The sequence below is a fragment of the Ranitomeya variabilis genome, chromosome 6 (assembly GCF_051348905.1).
Source record: "Ranitomeya variabilis isolate aRanVar5 chromosome 6, aRanVar5.hap1, whole genome shotgun sequence".
NCBI lineage: Eukaryota > Metazoa > Chordata > Amphibia > Anura > Dendrobatidae > Ranitomeya > Ranitomeya variabilis.
In genome coordinates this window covers 250,531,308-250,555,812 of record NC_135237.1, presented here as the reverse complement: position 1 = coordinate 250,555,812, position 24,505 = coordinate 250,531,308, and the positions used below count along the sequence as shown (strand labels likewise).

The window sequence follows — 24,505 nt, the reverse complement described above, 5'->3', positions numbered from 1 at the left end:
ATGATAGCTGGTAAGATGGCTATACATCAGTAGGAAGAGATGGATGATGGATGGGGAGATAGCTGTACATCAGTAGGAAGAGATGGATGATGGATGGGGAGATAGCTGTACATCAGAAGGAAGAGATGGATGATGGATGGGGAGATAGCTGTACATCAGTAGGAAGAGATGGATGATGGATGGGGAGATAGCTGTACATCAGTAGGAAGAGATGGATGATGGACGGGGAGATAGCTGTACATCAGTAGGAAGAGATGGATGATGGACGGGGAGATAGCTATACATCAGTAGGACTAGGAAGAGATGGATGATGGACGGGGAGATAGCTGTACATCAGTAGGAAGAGATGGATGATGGATTGGTAGATAGCTGTACATCAGTAGGAAGAGATGGATGATGGATGGGGAGATAGCTGTACATCAGTAGGAAGAGATGGATGATGGATGGGGAGATAGCTGTACATCAGTAGGAAGAGATGGATGATGGATGGGGAGATAGCTGTACATCAGTAGGAAGAGATGGATGATGGATGGGGAGATAGCTGTACATCAGTAGGAAGAGATGGATGATGGATGGGGAGATAGCTGTACATCAGTAGGAAGAGATGGATGATGGATGGGGAGATAGCTGTACATCAGTAGGAAGAGATGGATGATGGATGGGGAGATAGCTGTACATCAGTAGGAAGAGATGGATGATGGATGGGGAGATAGCTGTACATCAGTAGGAAGAGATTGATGATGGATGGGGAGATAGCTGTACATCAGTAGGAAGAGATGGATGATGGATTGGTAGATAGCTGTACATCAGTAGGAAGAGATGGATGATGGATGGGGAGATAGCTGTACATCAGTAGGAAGAGATGGATGATGGATGGGGAGATGGCTGTACATCAGTAGGAAGAGATGGATGATGGATGGGGAGATAGCTGTACATCAGTAGGAAGAGATGGATGATGGATGGGGAGATAGCTGTACATCAGTAGGAAGATATGGATGATGGATTGGTAGATAGCTGTACATCAGTAGGAAGATATGGATGATGGATTGGTAGATAGCTGTACATCAGTAGGAAGAGATAGATGATGGATGGGGAGATAGCTGTACATCAGTAAGAAGAGATGGATGATGGATTGGTAGATAGCTGTACATCAGTAGGAAGAGATGGATGATGGATGGGGAGATAGCTGTACATCAGTAGGAAGAGATGGATGATGGATTGGTAGATAGCTGTACATCAGTAGGAAGAGATGGATGGGGAGATAGCTGTACATCAGTAAGAAGAGATGGATGATGGATTGGTAGATAGCTGTACATCAGTAGGAAGAGATGGATGATGGATGGGGAGATAGCTGTACATCAGTAGGAAGAGATGGATGATGGATTGGTAGATAGCTGTACATCAGTAGGAAGAGATGGATGATGGATGGGGAGATAGCTGTACATCAGTAGGAAGAGATGGATGATGGATGGGGAGATAGCTGTACATCAGTAAGAAGAGATGGATGATGGATGGGGAGATAGCTGTACATCAGTAAGAAGAGATGGATGATGGATTGGTAGATAGCTGTAGATCAGTAGGAAGAGATGGATGATGGATGGGGAGAAGGGTGTACATCAGTAGGAAGAGATGGATGATGGATGGGGAGATGGCTGTACATCAGTAGGAAGAGATGGATGATGGATGGGGAGATAGCTGTACATCAGTAGGAAGAGATGGATGATGGATGGGGAGATAGCTGTACATCAGTAAGAAGAGATGGATGATGGATGGGGAGATAGCTGTACATCAGTAGGAAGAGATGGATGATGGATTGGTAGATAGCTGTACATCAGTAAGAAGAGATGGATGATGGATTGGTAGATAGCTGTACATCAGTAGGAAGAGATGGATGATGGATGGGGAGATGGCTGTACATCAGTAGGAAGAGATGGATGATGGATTGGGAGATGGCTGTACATCAGTAGGAAGAGATGGATGATGGATGGGGAGATAGCTGTACATCAGTAGGAAGAGATGGATGATGGATGGGGAGATGGCTGTACATCAGTAGGAAGAGATGGATGATGGATGGGGAGATGGCTGTACATCAGTAGGAAGAGATGGATGATGGATGGGGAGATAGCTGTACATCAGTAGGAAGAGATGGATGATGGATGGGGAGATAGCTGTACATCAGTAGGAAGAGATGGATGATGGATGGGGAGATGGCTGTACATCAGTAGGAAGAGATGGATGATGGATGGGAAGATAGCTGCACATCAGTAGGAAGAGATGGATGATGGATGGGGAGATAGCTGTACATCAGTAGGAAGAGATGGATGATGGATGGGGAGATAGCTGTACATCAGTAAGAAGAGATGGATGATGGATTGGTAGATAGCTGTACATCAGTAGGAAGAGATGGATGATGGATGGGGAGATGGCTGTACATCAGTAGGAAGAGATGGATGATGGATGGGGAGATGGCTGTACATCAGTAGGAAGAGATGGATGATGGATTGGGAGATGGCTGTACATCAGTAGGAAGAGATGGATGATGGTTGGGAAGATAGCTGTACATCAGTACTAAGCTCTGGCTGGCTCTTGCACTGACTCTCTCCTCATACAGGAGCTCTCTATACGTGCTCTATACGTGCTATATACGTGCTCTCTGCACGGAGCAGGAGGGGTAGGATGCAGCACAGACTTGTTTGTGCGATCTTCTAGTCTGGAGCAATCGACATTGTAACAATTGTAGCTAGTGGCGCCGCTCCTGAGGAGAGCTCCCGCCCAGAAGCTTCCAGCGCGGCCGTTCCACCACGCCCTGCAGACACTGACAGTGACACTCTGAGAGAAGACGGCGCAGGGTGAGGAGCTGTCCCCGGTAGGCTCGGCTGAGACTTACACCTTTATGACGGTGGACAGACGGGAGCACAGTGTGGCGGGCTGCAGGGGGGGCTTTGTAACTAGAGCTTTTGTCCTTCATTCTGTATTGATGGCCCCCGACGTCGCTAGGCCTGTGCTCCGAGTCACGCGGCTGCCCCAGGTCACGCTGCTCTTCAGTGCAGGCTGGTGCTACACGCGGACTCTCCGGCCTCAGGCCATGCACGCAGGCGGCAGGGGTTCCTCCCCAGCCAGTCACTTGCAGCCTCTGCTCCCTGTCCAGCCTCTGCTGAGCCAGGAACCCAGGAATGGCAGCACAGAAGCAGAGATTAGTGACTGTGATCCCGGAGCTCCGCACTGGTCGGTGCAGGGTCAGATTTGTCATCCACACACAGCACGGAGCGAGCATGGAGCTGAGAGCACAGGCACTAATCACTGCCTGATCTGTGACAGGGCGGCCTGCTGTAATTACCTCTGTGCTAGATCCAGGCTGGGCTGGCCCCTGATCCTACACCCCCCCATTCAGTTATCACTGTGTTATCTGTGGTCTTACATAGGACTGCAGGTGACATCTACTGCATCACCACTGTTATCTGTGGTGTTCATGGTACAGAGAATGTAGATGTCACCTGCAGTCCTATGTCACATGACAGAAAATGCAATAAAATGTAATGGATGGGGGGGGCTACGGTTTGGCAAAACCAACGTCTTGTGGCTTAGGCTACTTTCACACTAGCGTCGCACGTCGCAATGCGACGTGGCGACGTACCGATGCATACTGTGAAAGCGCCGCACACAGGGCCGGTTTTAGGCAAAGTGGGGCCCTAGGCAAAGTTTAAGCCTACCCAGTAGTATACAGCACTGCGCACACAGTAGTATACAGCACTGCCCACACAGTAGTATACAGCACTGCCCACACAGTAGTATACAGCACTGCCCACACAGTAGTATACAGCACTGCCCACACAGTAGTATACAGCACTGCCCACACAGTAGTATACAGCACTGCCCACACACTAGTATACAGCACTGCCCACACACTAGTATACAGCACTGCCCACACACTAGTATACAGCACTGCCCACACACTAGTATACAGCACTGCCCACACACTAGTATACAGCACTGCCTACACAGTAGTATACAGCACTGCCCACACAGTAGTAAACAGCACAGGAACAGCCCACATCCCCCCTTCCCTCCCCTCCTCTCCCCTCCTGAGAATGGCTCCACAGTCCAGTAAATAAAAAAATAAAAAACACAAGCTCCTCACCTCTCCCCGAGCCCGCGGTGCTCCCTGCTCCTGTCTAGGCAGCTGCCGCTGCTCTGCCTGGAACACAGTGAGTGCGCGCGCACCCGCTGTGTCAGAGGCAGAGCGGGGAATGATGGGAGAGGGAGCGTCAGGTGACGCTCTCTCCTCCATCATTGCATTGAACTGTACCGGCAGACGCCGGTATTGTTCAATGCGGCATGGGAGTCGGCGCTGGCGGCAGGCGGGCCCCCCTGCCTCACAGAGGCCCCATAGCGGCTGCGTGACTTGCCGCTAGCTGGGGGCCCCTGGGGGAGAGGGGGCCCCAGGCAGCTGCCTGGTGTGCCTGCCCCTAACGCTGGCCCTGGCTGCACAACAGGGGCAGCGGATGCAGTTTTTCCACGCATCCGCTGCCCCATTGTGAGCTCCGGGGAGGAGGGGGCAGAGTTCCGGCCGCGCATGCGCGGTCGGAAATGCTGGACACGACGCACCAAAAAACGTTACATGCAACGTTTTTTTGTGCCGACGGTCCGACGCAACACGACGCAACCGTCGCACGACGGTTGCGACGTGTGGCAATGCGTCGCTAATGCTAGTCTATGGAGAAAAAATGCATCCTGCAAGCAATTTTGCAGCATGCGTTTTTTCTCCAAAACGACGCATTGCGACATGCGTCGTACGACACTAGTGTGAAAGAGGCCTTAGGCCCCCTGATCCTCTCTAGCATCGCTAGCCATTGTCACTCTCTGTTACCTGCAACAAAGAAACCTTCCCCGTGCCTTGTACCTCTCCCTCAGCTCTCAGCCCCCTCTCCCCTCCCTCACCCCCTCTCCCTCAGCTCTCAGCCCCCTCTCCCCTCCCTCACCCCCCTCCCTCTGCCCCATCTTCTCCCCTCCCTCGGCCCCCCTCACCCTAGTTTCGCCCCCCCCATCTCCCCTACCTCTTCCCCCCTCCCTCGCCCCCTCTCTCCTCCCTCAGCTTCCCACTCAGCCCCCTCTCTCCCCTCCCTCTGCCCCACCTCTCCCCTCCCTCTGCCCCACCTCTCCCCTCCCACCTCTCCCCTCCCTCACCCACCTCTCCCCTCCCTCACCCCCTCTCTGCCCCACCTCACCCCCTCTCTGCCCCACCTCATTGGCCCCCCTCACCCCTCTTTCGCCCCCCCCATCTCCCCTACCTCTTCCCCACCTCCTTGCCCCCTTTCCCCTCCCTCAGCCCCCCTCTCCCTCGGCTCATTTCAATGCATTTGGATTATTTTCCACTTTCCAGTGATAAAATGACTAATGTCATTCAAAAGTACTTGTCCCACAAAAAAACAAGCCCTCATGCGGCTATGGGAACAGAAAAATAAAGGTATCGCTCTTGGAAGAAATGGAGGAAAGAAAAAAGAAAATCGCCTGGTCATTAAACGGTTAAGGGTCTAAAAACTTTCTGACGTTTCATTTACAAATTTATGAAATACCGTAATCATCCTTCGTGAACCATAGAAGCATCTGACTAAAATACCTAAAACCATAAAGCCGCAAATTTGTGTCGTTCTCCTAATTTTGGCCAACGACTGTTTAGCTTTTATTTTTGTGGGTGGGCGGGGGAGGGGCTGGATACAGAAATTAAAGGTATGCGCTTTTATTTCAGATGTCTGCTGTAACAGTCAACTTACTAAGTCCTCCATCCAGCAGGTATGTTTGCTAAGTATTTTTTTTTATTAACCCCTTCCCGACCCATGACGCCACGTAGGCGTCATGAAAACCCGTGCCAATCCGACCCATGACGCCTATGTGGCGTCATGGAATGATCGCGTCCCTGCAGATCGGGTGAAGGGGTTAACTCCTATTTTACCCGATCTGCAGGGAGAGGGGGAGTGGTGCTTCAGCCCAGGGGGGGGTGGCTTCACCCCCCCGTGGCTACGATCGCTCTGATTGGCTGTTGAAAGTGAAACTGCCAATCAGAGCGATTGTAATATTTCACCTAAAAAACTGGTGAAATATTACAATCCAGCCATGGCCGATGCTGCAATATCATCGGCCATGGCTGGAAAACCTGAAGTCACCCCCCCCACACCCGCCGATCGCCCCCCCAGTCCTCCGTTAGTCCTCCGGTCCCCTCCGTCCGCCTGCCGGCTCCCCCGTCCTGCTGTCCGCTCCCCCCTGTGGTCCGATCACCCCCCCCCTGTGCTCCAATCACCCCCCCCTGTGCTCCAATCCACCCCCCCACCACTCCTTCATACTTACCGATCCTCCCGGTGTCCGTACGCCTCCTCGCTGGGCGCCGCCATCTTGCAAAATGGCGGGCGCATGCTCAGTATGCCCGCCGAATCTGCCAGCCGGCAGATTCCTTACAGGTACATTTTGATCGCTGTGGTAGGTTCTATCACAGCGATCAAAATAAAAAAATAATAAATAAACCCCCCCCTTTATCACCCCCATAGGTAGGGACAATAATAAAATAAAGAAAATATTTTTTTTTCTTTTTCCACTAGGGTTAGGGTTAGAACTAGGGTTAGAACTAGGGGTAGGGTTAGGGGTAGGGTTAGGGTTACGGGTAGGGTTAGGGTTAGGGGTAGGGTTATGGCATGTGCACACAGAGCGGATCGGCCGCAGATCCGCAGCGGATCGGCAGCGGATCGGCAGCGGATCGGCAGCGGATCGGCAGCGGATCCGCAGCGGATCCGCAGCGGATCCGCAGCGGATCCGCAGCGGATCGGCCGCGGATCGGCAGCGGATCGGCCGCGGATCCGCAGCGGGTCGGCCGCGGATCCGCAGCGGATCGGCCGCGGATCCGCAGCGGATCGGCCGCGGATCCGCAGCGGATTGGCCACTGCGAATTCGAAGCAGTTTTCCATCAGGTTTACAGTACCATGTACACCTAAGGAAAACCAAATCCGCTGTGCCCATGGTGCGGAAAATTCCGTGCAGAAACGCTGCGTTGTATTTTCCGCAGCATGTCAATTCTTTGTGCGGATTCCGCAGCGTTTTACACCTGTTCCTCAATAGGAATCCGCAGGTGAAATCCGCACAAAAAAACACTGGAAATCTGCTGTAAATCCGCAGGTAAAACGCAGTGCCTTTTACCTGCAGATTTTTCAAAAATCGTGCGGAAAAATCTCACACGAATCCGCAACGTGGGCACATAGCCTTAGGGTTAGGGTTGGAATTAGAGTTAGGGTTGGAATTAGGGCTAGGGTTTGAAATAGGGTTAAGATTAGGCTTGTGGTTAGGGTTACGGATAGGGTTAGGGGTGTGTTGGGGTTACAGTTGTGGTTAGGGTTGGGATTAGGGTTACGGTTGGGATTAGGGTTAGGATTAGGGTTGGAATTAGGGTTACGGGTGTGTTGCGGTTAGGGTTGTGGTTAGGGGTTTGTTGGGGTTAGGGTTGTGATTAGGGTTATGGCTACAGTTGGGATTAGGATTAGGGGTGTGTTGGGGTTAGTGTTGAAGTTAGAATTGAGGGGTTTCCACTGTTTAGGCACATCAGGGGTCTCCAAACGCAACATGGCGCCACCATTGATTCCAGCCAATCTTGCGTTCAAAAAGTCAAATGGTGCTCCCGCCCTTCCAAGCCCCGACGTGCGCCCAAACAGTGGTTTACCCCCACATTTGGGGTACCAGCGTACTCAGGACAAACTGGGCAACAACTGTTGGGGTCCAATTTCTCCTGTTACCCTTGCAAAAATAAAAAATTACTTGCTAAAACATAATTTTTGAGGAAAGAACAATTATTTTTTATTTTCACGGCTCTGCGTTATAAACTTCTGTGAAGCACTTGGGGGTTGAAAGTGCTCACCACACATCTAGATAAGTTCCTTCGGGGGTCTAGTTTCCAAAATGGGGTCACTTGTGGGGTGTTTCTACTGTTTAGGCACATCAGGGGCTCTGCAAATGCAATGTGACGCCCGCAGACCATTCCATCAAAGTCTGCATTTCAAATGTCACTACTTCCCTTCCGAGCCCTGACGTGTGCCCAAACAGTGGTTTACCCCCACATATGGGGTATCAGCGTACTCACAACAAACTGGGCAACAAATATTGGGGTCCAAATTCTCCTGTTACCCTTGTGAAAATAAAAAATTGCTTGCTAAAACATCTTTTTTGAGGAAAGAAAAATGATTTTTTATTTTCACGGCTCTGCGTTGTAAACTTCTGTGAAGCACTTGGGGGTTCAACGTGCTCACCACACATCTAGATAAGTTCCTTGGGGGGTCTAGTTTCCAAAATGGGGTCACTTGTGGGGGGTTTCTACTGTTTAGGCATATCAGGGGCTCTGCAAACGTAACATGATGCCCGCAGACCATTCCATCAAAGTCTGCATTCCAAAACGTCACTACTTCCCTTCCGAGCCCCGGCATGTGCCCAAACAGTGGTTTACCCCCACATATGGGGTATCAGCGTACTCAGGAGAAACTGGACAACAACTTTTGGGGTCCAATTTCTCCTGTTACTCTTGCAAAAATAAAAAATTCTGGGCTAAAAAAATATTTTTGAGGAAAGGAAACACATTTATTATTTTCACGGCTCTGCGTTATGAACTTCTGTGAAGCACTTGGGGGTTCAAAGTGCTCACCACACATCTAGATAAGTTCCCTTGGGGGTCTAGTTTCCAAAATGGAGTCACTTGTGGGGAGTTCCTACTGTTTAGGCACATCAGGGGCTCTGCAAACGCAACCTGATGCCCGCAGAGCATTCCATCAAAGTCTGCATTTCAAAACGTCACTACTTCCCTTCCGAACCCCGACGTGTGCCAAAACAGTGGTTTACCCCCACATATGGGGTATCAGCGTACTCAGGAGAAACTGGACAACAACTTTTGGGGTCCAATTTCTCCTGTTACCCTTGGGAAAATAAAAAATTGTGGGCTAAAAAATCATTTTTGAGAAAAGAAAAATTATTTTTTATTTTCATGGCTCTGCGTTATAAACTTCTGTGAAGCACCTGGGGGTTATAAGTGCTCACTATGCATCTAGATAAGTTCCTTGGGGGGTCTAGTTTCCAAAATGGGGTCACTTGTAGGGGAGCTCCAATGTTTAGGCACACAGGGGCTCTCCAAATGCGACATGGTGTCCGCTAACGATTGGAGCTAATTTTCCATTCAAAAAGTCAAATGGCACGCCTCCCCTTCCGAGCCTTGCCGTGCACCCAAACAGTGGTTTACCCCCACATATGAGGTATCGGCATACTCAGGAGAAATTGCCCAACAAATTTTAGGATCCATTTTATCCTGTTGCCCATGTGAAAATGAAAGAATTGAGGCTAAAAGAAATTTTGTGTGAAAAAAAAGTACTTTTTCATTTTTGCGGATCAATTTGTGAAGCACCTGGGGGTTTAAAGTGCTCACTATGCCTCTAGATGAGTTCCTTGGGGGGTCTAGTTTCCAAAATGGGGTCACTTGTGGAGGAGCTCCAATGTTTAGGCACACAGGGGCTTTCCAAATGCGACATGGTGTCCGCTAACGATGGAGATAATTTTACACTCAAAAAGTCAAATGGCGCTCCTTCCCTTCCGAGCCTTACCATGTGCCCAAACAGTGGTTTACCCCCACATGTGAGGTATCGGTGTACTCAGGAGAAATTGCCCAACAAATTTTAGGATCCATTTTATCCTGTTGCCCATGTGAAAATGAAAAAATTGAGGCTAAAATAATTTTTTTGTGAAAAAAAAGTACTTTTTCATTTTTACGGATCAATTTGTGAAGCACCTGGGGGTTTAAAGTGCTCACTATGCTTCTAGATAAGTTCCTTGGGGGGTCTAGTTTCCAAAATGGGGTCACTTGTGGGGGAGCTCCAATGTTTAGGCACACGGGGGCTCTCCAAACGCGACATGGTGTCCGCTAAAGATTGGAGCCAATTTTTCATTGAAAAAGTCATATGGCGCTCCTTCCCTTCCGAGCCCTGCCGTGCGCCCAAACAGTGGTTTACCCCCACATATGAGGTATCAGCGTACTCAGGACAAATTGGACAACAACGTCCGAGGTCCAGATTCTCCTTTTACCCTTGGGAAAATAAAAAAATTGTTGCTAAAAGATCATTTTTGTGACTAAAAAGTTAAATGTTCATTTTTTACTTCCATGTTGCTTCTGCTGCTGTGAAACAGCTGAAGGGTTAATAAACTTCTTGAATGTGGTTTTGAGCACCTTGAGGGGTGCAGTTTTTAGAATGGTGTCACTTTTGGGTATTTTCAGCCATATAGAACCCTCAAAATGACTTCAAATGTGAGGTGGTCCCTAAAAAAAATGGTTTTGTAAATTTTGTTGTAAAAATGAGAAATCACTGGTCAAATTTTAACCCTTATAACTTCCTAGCAAAAAAAAAATTTGTTTCCAAAATTGTGCTGATGTAAAGTAGACATGTGGGAAACGTTATTTATTAACTATCTTGTGTCACATAACTCTCTGGTTTAACAGAATAAAAATTCAAAATGTGAAAATTGCGAAATTTTCAAAATTTTCGCCAAATTTCCGTTTTTTTCACAAATAAACTCAGAAATTATCGACCTAAATTTACCACTAACATGAAGCCCAATATGTCACGAAAAAACAATCTCAGAATCGCTAGGATCCGTTGAAGCGTTCCTGAGTTATTACCTCATAAAGGGACACTGGTCAGAATTGCAAAAAACGGCAAGGTCATTAAGGCCAAAATAGGCTGGGTCATGAAGGGGTTAATAAGAAAATGCTATGGCTTGTTGTGAAGTGTGAACAATGCACATTTGTTAACTTTCAATATTTATAGAACATTATGGTTATTGATTCTGAATGTTTCTTTTCTTTTTTTTTTAAATATAGGAAGACTATTGCTCCTAAAATGCCACGAACACAATCCAGCCAGAAAACCAAACTCCAAATGGTACAGTATGCTTTTTTAATGTAAAAAGCCTCCTTTAGGCCATGTTCACACTTCGCGTTTTTTACCGCGGATCCGCGGCGATTTTGATGCTGCGGGTCCGCAGCAGTTTCCATAGCGTTTACATTAACATGTAAACCCTATGGAAACCGCAAACCGCAGTGCACATGCTGTGGGAAAAACCGCACAGAAACGCAGCGGTTTACAACCCGCAGCATGTCACTTCTTTGTGCAGAATCGCAGCGATTCTGCACCCATAGGAATGCATTGATCCGCTTACTTCCCGCATGGGGCTGTGCCCACGTTGCGGGAAGTAAGCGGATAATGCGCGGTTGCTACCCGGGGTGGAGGAGAGGAGACTCTCCTCCAGGCCCTGGGAAGCATAAATAGTGTAAAAAAAAAAAGAATTAAAATAAAAAATGATGTTATACTCACCTCTCAGCGCTGCACGCGGCCGTCCCCGGTCTCAGTTGCTGTGCGAACAGGACCTGCGGTGACGTCACGGTCACATGACCGTGATGACGCCGTGGTCACATGACCGTGACGTCACGAAGGTCCTTCTCGGCACAGCATCTTTGGAACCAGACCGCTGAGTGCAGCGCCGAGGAGATCGCGACGTCAGAGGGTGAGTATAGCCAATTTTTGTTATTTTTAACATTACTATTGATGCTGCATATTGCTGCATATGCAGCATCAATAGTATAGGCGGAAACCTGCAGCGGAAACCGCGGAACAAACCGCGATAAATCTGCAGGGATAACCGCAGCGGGTTTGCCCTGCAGATTTATGAAATCCGCTGCGGGAGAACCCGCAGAGGTCACACGCAAAGTGTGCACATAGCCTTAGTATGCTGTGCTTAGATGCAGATGTATCCTAATGAAAGGTCAAGTTGCTATTTACCTTATGCTTTCAGTTTTGCTTTGTAAGTCAACAATTGAGTAGGCTCTGATGGCGATGATCAGACTGTAAAAGGTTAATTTGTCTCAATTTAACCACAGAGATGAGTGTTTCTTTTTATTACAGCTGTTTCTCTACCTTTCCAAACCTAGTACCACCCAATGGCAAGAAGTTCCTACCAAGTACACCCAAATAAAGGCATCACTCTGAAATGTTAACATAATGACTCTGCACACACTGTCGTCCAAGTCTCAGGTCTGGAGCCTTTAAGGGATTTTCACTACTAGGACAACCCCTTCTCGATTTAAATGTTTGGTCCCTATAATATAAAACAAATCTTATACTCACCTCTCATACCAGCACCGTTCCAGTGCTGTCGGCCCTCTTGGTCCTGCGGCTCTTGTGCAGTTGCATGACACGTGGTACCCGACGCCCAATCAGCGTTGGCGTTTCTTGTCTCCATCTTTGTACGAATTGAACATGAAAAGGATGTCCGGATCTCTCACTTCATCTCTCATCTCTCACTTCATCTTCATGTTCAATTTTACGAAGGTGGGGACAGTGACTGCAGTGCTGATTGGGCGCCGGGCAATATGTGTCATGCAACCGTATCACAGCCCCTGGACCGCAAGGGCCGATACTGCTGGAACTGCGTCAGCACGGGAGGTGAGCATAAGCTTTTTTTTTTTTTTAAATTATTTTATAGGACTATTATGCTCCGTAAGGTCAGAGGGGAAAGGGTAGAACAATTGTTGGTACCAGAACCCTATAGATGGAGGGTGTTGGACATGGCCCATTCACATGTCTTGGGTGGCCATTTTGGGTGTTAACAATCTTCAACAACTAGTCATGTGGAGATTGTGTTGGGACGGATGTCACCTAGAAAGGTATTGCAAGTCCTGTCCCACTTGCCGGTTAACAGCTTCCACAGCTTCCGAAATTCACTCTTGCCCCTACCCATCAAGTCAGGGCAAGACTGAGACGTGTTTGAAACTCCCATGTTTGCTGGTTGAGCCAGAAGGGGACTGTGATTCTAGTCACTACTCACGGATGGACCGTGAGGCAGAAGTCAGTTGTTGCGGGTTCAATACCAAGAGAGTACGTAGATAAACAAGGGAAAAGACAAAGGTGTAAGTCAGGTCACAGTCCAGGGTCAATAATGAGATGGAGGATCAAAAGCCAAAAGGACAAGACAAAAGGCAAAGGACAAGACAAAAGGATAGTCATATGCCCTTACAGTGTTTGCTCCACTAGTCCTCTCCTTCGCCATCCACAAACCCCAGCACCCTCTAACCAAATAATCATCTCCACTGCACTCTTACATCACCACCTGTCCTCTGCTGACCTGCTCCTCAACCTCAAATCTGTCCTAATAAAACATGAAACAAGTCGCCCACTCTCCTTCTGCAACCTGCCCTCCCTTTCTCTGCTTCTCCTCACTGCTGGCGACATATCTCCCAACCCTGGACCCCCACAGCTCATACCTCCCACTACTACCCCCTCCTATCGCTCCCTATCTAATACAAACTACCGCAATCTTTCCAACTTAAAACCCGTGCCCCTGACGCCCACCTCCCTGCTCCCTCTCTGGAGCACTCTGGAATGCCCGCTCAATCTGCAATAAGCTTCATGTGATTCATGACCTTTTTCTCTCTCACAATCTTGCCTTCCGCGGCCTCACAGAAACATGGCTAACACCATCTGACACCTCCTCTCCTGCTCCGCTGTGTTACGGCGGCCTCCACTTCACCCACACCCCTCGCCCTGGCAACAGACATGGTGGAGGAGTGGGTCTTCTCCTTTCTTCAAACTGCACTTTTAACCCAATCCCACCTCTCTCCCCTCTTTTGAAGTCCACTCTGTCCGCATCTATTCTCCCTCAAACCTCCAAGTGGCCGTCATATATCGACCTCTGGGCTCGGCCACTGCCTTTATTGAGCAATTCTCCACCTGGCTTCTTCACTTTCTATTGACAATCCCACCATCATCATGGGTGACTTCAACATCCCCACTGATACCCTTCAGTCAACAGCCTCCAAACTTCTGTCCCTTACTTCATCTTTTGGACTTGCTCAGTGGTCCTCCGCAGCCACCCACACAGACGGACATACCCTAGACCTGGTCTTCACCCATCTCTGCTCTCTATCTATCTTCACCACCTCCCTTCGCCCTCTGTCCGACCACCATCTGCTCACTTTCTCATCCCTGTCCTCACCGGTCACCTATGTCCAGCAACATGCGCACCCCCACAGAAACCTTGCACACCTAGACTCCCACACGCTCTCTGACTCTACCCTACCGCTGTCATCCATATCCTCACTCCATGACACAGACAGTGCCACTGCTTTCTACAATGCCACTCGCATCAGCTATTGACACGGTCGCCCCTTTCGTTCAGGGCAGAGTGCGACATATCAAAAGACAACCCTGGCACAATAACACCACTAAAAAGCTCCGGCAACTGTCCAGGGTTGCAGAGCAGCATTGGAAGAAAACACATTCGCAAGACGACTTCACTGCATTCAAGCAGGCAACACTTGCTTTTAAATCTGCTCTCACCTCTGCTAAACAGGCCTACTTCACAACCCTCCTATCTTCCCTATCCTACAACCCCAAACAGTTATTCAAAACCTTTAAATCCCTCCTTCGCCCCCCACTGCCCCCTCCAACCTCCCTCATCTGTGCTGAGGACTTTGCCACACACTTTAAAAATAAGATCGACCAAGCAAGGCAAGTCTTCATTGTTGAACCACCACAACCCCTTTGTATACCAGACCAATGCCCAAATCCCATAACCTCCCTCTCCAAGATCACTGAAGGGGGGCTTAATTGTCTCCTCGCCAAATCGCACCTCACCACCTGTGCGCTTGACCCCATTCCATCCCACCTCCTCCCCAACCTCACCACCACACTTATCCCATCCCTAACCCACCTCTTCAACCTATCACTAACTTCTGGCACTTGCCCTTCTGCTTTCAAACATGCCACAATCACGCCTATCCTTAAAAGGCCAACCCTCGACCCAACAGCTATGTCCAGCTATCGCCCAATATCGCTGCTTCCAAAATCCTGGGGCAGCACGGTTACGCTGAACTTCCCTCCCACCTCTCATCTAACTTGCTCTTTGACAATCTACAATCTGGTTTCCGCCCCCATCACTCAACTGAGACAGCCCTGACCAAAATCACTAATGACCTACTTAATGACAAAGCTAATGGACAATACTCTGTACTCCTCCTTCTAGACCTTTCCTCTGCTTTTGACACAGTTGACCACTGCCTCCTACTACAGATCCTCTCTTCCTTTGGCATCAAAGACCTCGCCCTATCCTGGATCTCCTCATACCTTTCCAACTGCACATTCAGCGTCTCCCACGCCCATGCTACCTCCTCATCCCACCCTCTCTGTTGGAGTCCCCAAAGGCTCTGTTCTAGGACCCCTACTCTTCTCAATCAATACACTTGGCCTGGGACAACTCATAAAGTCCCATGGATTCCAGTACCACCTTTATGCTGATGACACTCAGATCTACCTTTCTGGCTCAGACGTCACCTCTCTGCTGTCCAGAATCCCGGAGTGTCTATCAGCCATGTCCTTCTCCTTCTCCTCTCACTTCCTCAAACTCAGTGTGGACAAATCTGAACTCATCAGCTTTCCTCCATCTCATATATATTCCATACCTGACCTATCTATTGCAATTAACGACATCACGCTTCCCCCCGTACCGGAAGTTCGCTGCCTCGGAGTAACCCTTGACTGCCCTGTCCTTCAAACCATACATCCAAGCTCTTTCCACCTCCTGTCGCCTCCAGCTCAAAAATATCTCCAGAATCCGTCCTTTCCTCAACCATCAATCTCCTAAAATGCTTGTGCATGCCCTCATCATCTCCCTTGACTACTGCAACATCCTTTTCTGTGGCCTCCCTGCTAACACCCTTGCACCTCTCCAGTCCATCCTTAACTCTGCTGCCCGACTAATTCATCTCTCTCTCTGCGCTACTCCTCCGCTTCCCCCCTCTGCAAATCTCTTCACTGGCTCCCATTCCCTCAGCGTATCCAGTTCAAATTACTAACACTGACCTACAAAGCCATTCATAATCTGTCTCCTCCATATATCTCTGAACTAATCTCAGTATCTTCCCTCACGTAATCTCTGGTCCTCCCAAGACCTCCTTCTCTCCTCCACACTCCGCTCCTCACCTAACCGCCTCCAAGACTTCTCCAGAATATCCCCCATCCTCTGGAATTCTTTGCCCCAACATATCCAACTATCAACCACATTCAGATCCTTCAGGCGGAACCTGAAAACCCACCTCTTCAGGAAAACCTACAGCCTGCACTGACCCTGCTGACTCCTCACCTCTACCGAAGCTACTGCCTCACCAACACCGGAGCTCCTACAACCCTTAACCTATTGTCTCCATCCCCACCATCCTGTAGAATGTAAGCCCGCAAGGGCAGGGTCATCACCCCTCTGTATCAGTCTGTAATTGATAGTTTGCTTACTGTAAGGGTACCGTCACACAGTACCATTTTCATCGCTACGACGGTACGATTCGTGACGTTCTAGCGATATCGTTACGATATCGCAGTGTCTGACACGCAGCAGCGATCAGGGACCCTGCTGAGAATCGTACGTCGTAGCAGATCGTATGGAACTTTCTTTCGTCGCTTGATCACCCGCTGACATCGCTGGATCGTTGTGTGTGACACCGATCCAGCGATGTGTTCGCTTGTAACCAGGGTAAACATCGGGTAACTAAGCGCAGGGCCGCGCTTAGTAACCCGATGTTTACCCTGGTTACCAGCGTAAACGTAAAAAAAACAAACAGTACATACTCACATTCCGGTGTCTGTCCTCCGGCGTCTCAGCTTCTCTGCACTGTGAGTGCCTGCCGGCCGGAAAGCGAGCACAGCGGTGACGTCTGACGTCACCGCTCTGCTTTCCGGCTATGGCGCTTACACAGTGGAGAGAAGCAGAACGCTGGGGGACAGACACCGGAATGTAAGTATGTACTGTTTGTTTTTTTTACGTTTACGCTGGTAACCAGGGTAAACATCGGGTTACTAAGCGCGGCCCTGCGCTTAGTAACCCGATGTTTACCCTGGTTACCCGGGGACTTCGGCATCGCTCCAGCGCCGTGATTGCAAAGTGTGACCGCAGTCTACGACGCTGGAGCGATAATCATACGACGCTGCGACGTCACGGATCGTGCCGTCGTAGCGATAAAAATGGCATTGTGTGACGGTACCCTAAGTGATATCTGTAATTTGTGTGTAACCCCTTCTCATGTACAGTACCATGGAATCAATGGTGCTATATAAATAAATGATAATAATAATAAAACACATTCCAAAAGGTCAGGCAGCAGAAGATCAGAACTCAGAGCGACACAATCAGGCTAACACTCACCAGGAAGCACAAACTACGTCTATCAGGGACAGGTGCAGACATCTCAGGTAAGTAGCTGGGCAAGCAACAGAACACTGAACACCTGGAGAAAGTGTTGCACCTCCCAGTCACAGATTGGACAGCTGAGCAGTCAATCAAGGCACTGACAGCTCAGCAAGCACATCACAGGATTGGACAGCCAAGCTGTCATTCAAAAAAAACAGGCAACTCAGCAAGTCAATTTCCATAAAACAGCATAGCAATCACTCACTGCGGAGGAGGAGGAATTGTGATAGCATCCCCTCTTCTAGGGGGCCACCAGACCCCCATGTTTCCCAGGAAGCCTGCGATGGAAGACCCTGACCAGGCGATCGGCGTTAACCGGAGCAGGGAACCAAGATCTAATTTCCGGTCCGTAACCTCTAAAAATGAATGAGGTACTGGAGGGATTTACGGACTTTCCGGGAATCAACAATCTTTTGCACTTCAAACTGTCAAAAAATTGGTTTCTGTCAATGAGTTTCCTGTGTTGTGGTTTATGAGGACTTACAATACACATGAATGTAAATCAGGCATACTTCATTATGTCTATATATTATATATAGTACAAAGCTGAGCAGAATAAAATAAAAGTGAAATCCAATGGGAGAAACTCTTTCAGAAAACCCAGCTGTTACAGACGCTCACTAAACAGTCATCTATGCTAACTGGTGACTGTTCAGAGTTGAAACTACGCTTTTTGGCCATGAATCATGCAGACCTTGATGAGGGGGCATGTTGGAGCCTGACACTCCTGATTCCTTATGAGATGTGTAACTTCCCACAAATCTTACTCCAATCCCTGACATAGCGTAAGGAATGCTACAACTGTCGCGTAGTGTCTAGGGACAGTGAGCGCCTACCTGATTTCTTGAACTAGGGTGTCTTAGTATATCTCTGTCCCCCTGAAGTCACAGGTGTGTCAGATGCAACAGACAGCTGCTTTGCATCTGGCGGCAGAAGGTCTCTGTGTTTGGCATTGCAGACAGCTTCTTAATCCTTCTGACTTTTGGACCCAGTGGCAACCTCCCTCCGACTCGAATTGACACACCTGGACCTAGGTGTTTATAGACTGTCTGTGATATTCACATTTTCCATTGTGAAGGCTTGGAATTATAGCAGTCTGCTTACTTCCTCTCTGGTGCTCTTGGAGGATGTTTGGAGTTACCTTTCTGGAGTCTGCTGAAGTTAACTTTCTCCTCCCTTGTTTCTCTCTTGTCTTTAGTGTGCAGTGGGTCGGACCAGTGCTCACCCCCCATTTCCCTATTCAGCTCCTAGCTCTAGGGATATACAGGGCTTAGGTTTCCTGCTTGGCGATTGGTGTGGAACCAATAAAGGGACGGTAGGGTAGGTAGGATACTATTAGATCCAACAAGGGGTCTCCACTCCCCCATTCCCTAGCATTTTGGCTTCCTTCCCCTCATCCCTTCGTGTTGCACTTAGTCTTCCCACACTGTGCATGACAATGGATTACACCAGAAGGTGGAGATGCTATGGTTATGTACCTTGCTATGCTCCTACCTTAAACCTTGCCTATTTCCTCCAACACTCAGAGGTGTGAGGTTGAAGTGTATAGAATTATACTAACCAGAAAAACAAGGGTAGACAGATAAGGATGAAAGAACGCAATCGTACAAATATACTCACAAAACAGTGGAACACGGGAGGGATAGGTAGGAGAAACCAGATAAGAGAGGATGAGGATAAGCATGCAAACCAATTCCAAGCAGAAATCTGAACAACTCTCCAACCGTGTGCTCCAAATACTGAATTTCTCGGAACATATATACCAGAGGGGAGTGGTTAACACAGAACAGCTGAGACAATTTAGGATTGAGAGCTCCAGATGATCAACTGAACTGATTAACCTTGCAATGACAGAGCAAAGAAAAAAAAATGCACTGTATAACATGGTGAAGCAGTTCTAAATGGTGCAGGATTTTGTGTTACCAGATGTTGTGATCTTCTGACCCCTCTTTGTTGCGCTTCATGAATTAGATGAATTATTGGGTTACTCCCCCATTCTGGTCCATTTCCACCCACTTTGGTGGAACTGTGAGAAACTTACATGAAAACGCCAAAAGTTTCAAAATTTTTGCGCAACTCCAAGTTGCACAACATTGTATGCCATTTCAGTTGCTTTGCAGAATCAACCCTATATGTTTTAGTAATATAGTGTTTCCTATGGGAGTGTGAGGAGCTGACCACTTACTAAAGACTATAGGACGAATGGACGTAGAGCGGAGTCCACATCTCTTTGAGATGTAGACTTTTTCCAGCACGAAGCATCGGTTATGTCGATAATCAGTTCATCCTCATGAATCCGTTTCCATTCAGTGACAGCAATCGGATGAAGAGACATGCTGGATGGATTTTATGTATACATAAGGCCAGACAGGAGATGGCTAAAGGTAAAGCAATCATTCCATTAATCTCATCATTATCTCAGGGTCTCAAGCCAATGTGATCCCAGCCTCTAGGCCCTTTGTGAATCGTAATAGTAGACCCAGGGGAGCTGTCACCACAGGGGTCTCACATGAAATCCCAGGTGATGGGATGCTGGAATATTCTTCATTCTTGGAGCTAAAAGCAAATGTTTAAGGGGGGGTGTGTGTTATGGACCTGGTGGTTAGGTGCACCAGGAATGACCTGATAGTTAAACACGGAATCAGGACGAGCTCTGGGGAAATGGGAACTCTGCTGACCGCAAACCCTACTCCTATCAACACAACTAGAAACAGCCGTGGAGCGTGCCTGACTCTGCCTAGACGCCTCTTCACAGCCTAAGAGCTAACTACCCCTAAAGAAAGGAAACAAAGCCTTACTTGCCTCAGAGAAATTTCCCCAAAGGTAAAAGCAGCCCCCCACAAGTATTGACTGTGAGATAAGAGGAAATCACAAACACAGGATGAAATAGGTTTTAGCAAAGAGAGGCCAGTCTAACTAAACAGATTGAGGATAGAAAAGGGATCTTTGCGGTCAACACAAAAAGCTACAAAAAACCACGCAGAGTGTGCAAAAAATACCCCCGCACCGACTCACGATGCGGTGGTGCCACTCTGCACCCCCAGAGCTTCCAGCTAGCCAGGTAGTTTCATGATAGCAAGCTGGACTAGAACTTAGCAAGAAAAAACCATATGTAACAAATGAACAAGCAGGAACTTAGCTTGTGCTGGAGTAGACAGGTCCTCAGAAAGATCCAGGAGAGATCTGAACCAGTACTAGAACATTGACAGCTGGCATGGAGTAACGATCTGAGTGGAGTTAAATAGAGAATCAGCCTAGCCCCAAACGAGGGCAGCTGGAGAAGGAATCTCAGAACCAGCAGCTCCACTCACAGCCACCAGAGGGAGTCCACGGACCGAACTCACCGAAGTACCATTCATGACCACAGGAGGGAGTTCGAGAACGGAATTCACAACAGTACCCCCCCTTGAGGAGGGGGTCACCGAACCCTCACCAGAGCCCCCAGGCCGATCAGGACGAGCCAAATGAAAGGCACGAACTAATTCGGCAGCATGGACATCAGAGGCAACAACCCAGGAATTATCCTCCTGACCATAGCCCTTCCATTTGACCAAGTACTGAAGTTTTCGTCTCGAAATACGAGAATCCAAAATCTTCTCCACCACATACTCCAACTCCCCCTCGACCAACATCGGAGCAGGAGGATCAACGGAGGGAACCATAGGCGCCACATATCTCTGCAGCAACGACCTATGGAACACATTATGGATGGCAAAAGAAGCAGGAAGGGCCAAACGAAATGATACAGGATTAAGAATTTCAGAAATCTTATAAGGACCAATGAAACGAGGCTGAAACTTAGGAGAAGAAACCTTCATAGGAACATAACGAGATGATAACCAAACCAAATCCCCAACACGAAGTCGGGGACCAATACGGCGACGGCGGTTAGCGAAACGTTGAGCCTTCTCTTGGGACAAGGTCAAATTGTCCACCACATGAGTCCAAATTTGTTGCAACCTGTCCACCACAGAATCCACACCAGGACAGTCCGAAGGCTCAACCTGCCCTGAAGAAAAACGAGGATGAAAACCAAAATTACAAAAAAAAGGCGAAACCAAAGTGGACGAACTGGCACGATTATTAAGGGCGAACTCAGAAGGTCAACCAATCATCCTGATCCGCAGAAACAAAGCATCTCAGATAAGTTTCCAAAGTCTGATTGGTTCGTTCGGTTTGGCCATTTGTCTGAGGATGGAAAGCCGAAGAAAAAGACAAATCAATGCCCATCTTAGCACAAAAGGACCGCCAAAACCTTGAAACAAACTGGGACCCTCTGTCAAACACGATGTTCTCCGGAATGCCATGCAAACGAACCACATGTTGGAAAAATAATGGAACCAAATCAGAGGAAGAAGGCAATTTAGGCAAGGGTACCAAATGGACCATTTTAGAGAAGCGATCGCAAACCACCCAGATGACCGACATCCTTTCAGAAACAGGAAGATCTGAAATAAAATCCATGGAAACATGCGTCCAAGGCCTTTTCGGGACTGGCAAGGGCAAAAGTAACCCACTGGCACGAGAACAGCAGGGCTTAGCCTGAGCACAAGTCCCACAAGACTGCACAAAAGAACGCACATCCCGCGACAAGGAAGGCCACCAAAAGGACCTAGCCACCAAATCTCTGGTACCAAAAATCCCAGGATGACCAGCCAACACCGAACAATGAACCTCAGAGATAACTCTATTAGTCCATCTATCAGGGACAAACAGTTTCTCCGCTGGACAACGGTCAGGTCTATCAGCCTGGAACTCCTGCAGCACCCGCCGCAAATCAGGGGAGATGGCAGACAGAACTACCCCCTCTCTAAGAATACCAGCCGGCTCAGGAACCCCAGGAGAATCAGGCACAAAACTCCTTGAAAGGGCATCAGCCTTCACATTCTTAGAACCCGGAAGGTACGAAACCACAAAATTGAAACGGGAGAAAAACAGCGACCAACGAGCCTGTCTAGGATTCAACCGCTTGGCAGACTCGAGATAAGTCAGATTCTTGTGATCTGTCAAGACCACCACGCGATGCTTGGCTCCTTCAAGCCAATGTCGCCACTCCTCGAATGCCCACTTCATAGCCAACAACTCCCGATTGCCAACATCATAATTACGCTCAGCAGGCGAAAACTTTCTCGAAAAGAAAGCGCATTGCTTCATTACAGAGCAATCAGAACTTCTCTGAGACAAAACAGCCCCTGCTCCAATTTCAGAAGCATCAACCTCGACCTGAAAAGGGAGCGAAACATCTGGCTGACACCACAGGAGCCGAAGAGAAACAACGTTTCAACTCCTGAAAAGCCTCAACGGCCGCAGAGGACCAATTCACCACATCAGCATCCTTCTTGGTCAAATCAGTCAGTGGTTTAACAACACTAGAAAAATTAGCGATGAAGCGACGGTAAAAATTGGCAAAGCCCAGAAATTTCTGAAGGCTCTTCACAGATGTAGGCCGAGTCCAATCATAAATAGCTTGGACTTTAACAGGATCCATCTCGATAGTAGAAGGGGAAAAAATGAAGCCCAAAAAGGAAACCTTCTGAACTCCAAAGAGACACTTAGATCCCTTTACAAACAAGGAATTAGCACGAAGGACCTGGAACACCATTCTGACCTGCTTCACATGGGACTCCCAATCATCCGAAAAGACCAAAATATCATCCAAATATACGATCATGAATCTATCCAGATACTTTCGGAAGATGTCATGCATAGGTTATACGCCCCTCGAAGGTCTATTTTGGTGAACCAACTAGCCCCCTTAATCCGAGCAAATAAATCAGACAGTAGAGGCAAAGGGTACTGAAATTTGACCGTGATTTTATTAAGAAGGCGGTAATCTATACAAGGTCTCAGAGAACCATCCTTCTTGGCCACAAAAAAGAACCCTGCTCCCAATGGTGACGACGACGGGCGAATATGCCCTTTCTCCAAGGACTCCTTTATGTAACTCCGCATAGCGGCGTGTTCTGGCACAGACAAATTGAAAAGTCGTCCCTTAGGGAACTTGCTACCAGGAATCAAATTAATAGCACAATCACAATCCCTATGAGGAGGTAGGGTACTAGACTTGGGCTCATCAAATACATCCCGGTAATCTGACAAAAACTCAGGGACTTCAGAAGGAGTGGAGGAAGAAATTGACACTAATGAAACATCCCCATGTACCCCTTGACACCGACATTGATTTCCAATCCAATACTGGATTATGGACCTGCAGCCATGGCAAACCCAACACGACCACATCATGCAGATTATGCAACACCAAAAAGCGAATATCCTCCTGATGCGCAGGAGCCATGCACATAGTCAACTGGGTCCAGTACTGAGGCTTATTCTTGGCCAAAGGCGTAGCATCAATTCCCCTCAAAGGAATGGGATGCTGCAAGGGCTCCAAGAAAAAACCACAGCGCCTGGCAAACTCCAAGTCCATCAAATTCAGGGCAGCGCCTGAATCCACAAATGCCATAACAGAATAGGATGACAAAGAGCAAATCAGAGTAACGGACAGAAGAAATTTAGGCTGTACAGTACCAATGGTGACGGACCTAGCGAACCGCTTAGTGCGCTTAGGACAATCAGAGATAGCATGAGTGGAGTCACCACAGTAAAAACACAGCCCCTTCTGACGTCTATGTTCTTGCCGTTCAGCTCTGGTCAAAGTCCTATCACATTGCATAGGCTCAGGCCTCTGCTCAGAGGAGACCGCCAAATGGTGCACAGTTTTGCGCTCAAGTAAGCGCCGATCGATCTGTATGGCCAAGGACATTGATTCATTCAGACCAGCAGGCGTGGGAAACCCCACCATAACATCCTTAAGGACTTCAGAAAGACCCTTTCTGAAAATTGCTGCCAGGGCACACTCATTCCACTGAGTAAGCACAGACCACTTTCTGAACTTCTGGCAATATACCTCCGCTTCATCCTGACCCTGACACAAAGCCAGCAAAATTTTCTCTGCCTGATCCACAGAATTCGGTTCATCATAAAGCAAACCCAGCGCCAGAAAAAACGCATCTACATTACGCAATGCAGGATCTCCTGGCGCCAGGGCGAATGCCCAGTCTTGAGGGTCGCCACGCAACAAAGAAATAATGATTCTTACTTGCTGAATAGGGTCACCAGAAGAGCGGGGTTTCAGAGCAAGAAACAGTTTACAATTGTTTTTGAAATTCTGAAATTTAGATCTATCCCCAGAAAACAAATCAGG

The 24,505-nt window shown here is 48.3% G+C and overlaps 1 protein-coding gene across 9 annotated transcripts in view; it reads left to right on the top strand.

Moving 5' to 3' along the window:
- The first annotated feature begins 2,707 nt into the window (after positions 1-2,707).
- Positions 2,708-24,505, top strand: part of LOC143782273 (synaptonemal complex protein 2-like) — a 286,543-nt gene continuing 264,745 nt past the window's right edge. For 2 of the 9 annotated variants that reach the window (XM_077269574.1, XM_077269573.1), the window contains exons 1-3: positions 2,708-2,866; positions 5,747-5,790; positions 10,889-10,949. Coding sequence is in view for 8 of the 9 variants with exons in the window: in XM_077269573.1 (XP_077125688.1) it covers positions 5,747-5,790; positions 10,889-10,949 (105 nt within the window). In the remaining variant the exon portion in view is untranslated. The remainder of the gene's footprint in view (positions 2,867-5,746; positions 5,791-10,888; positions 10,950-24,505) is intronic. The other 7 variants (XM_077269570.1, XM_077269575.1, XM_077269571.1 and 4 more) reach the window with 6 other exon arrangements.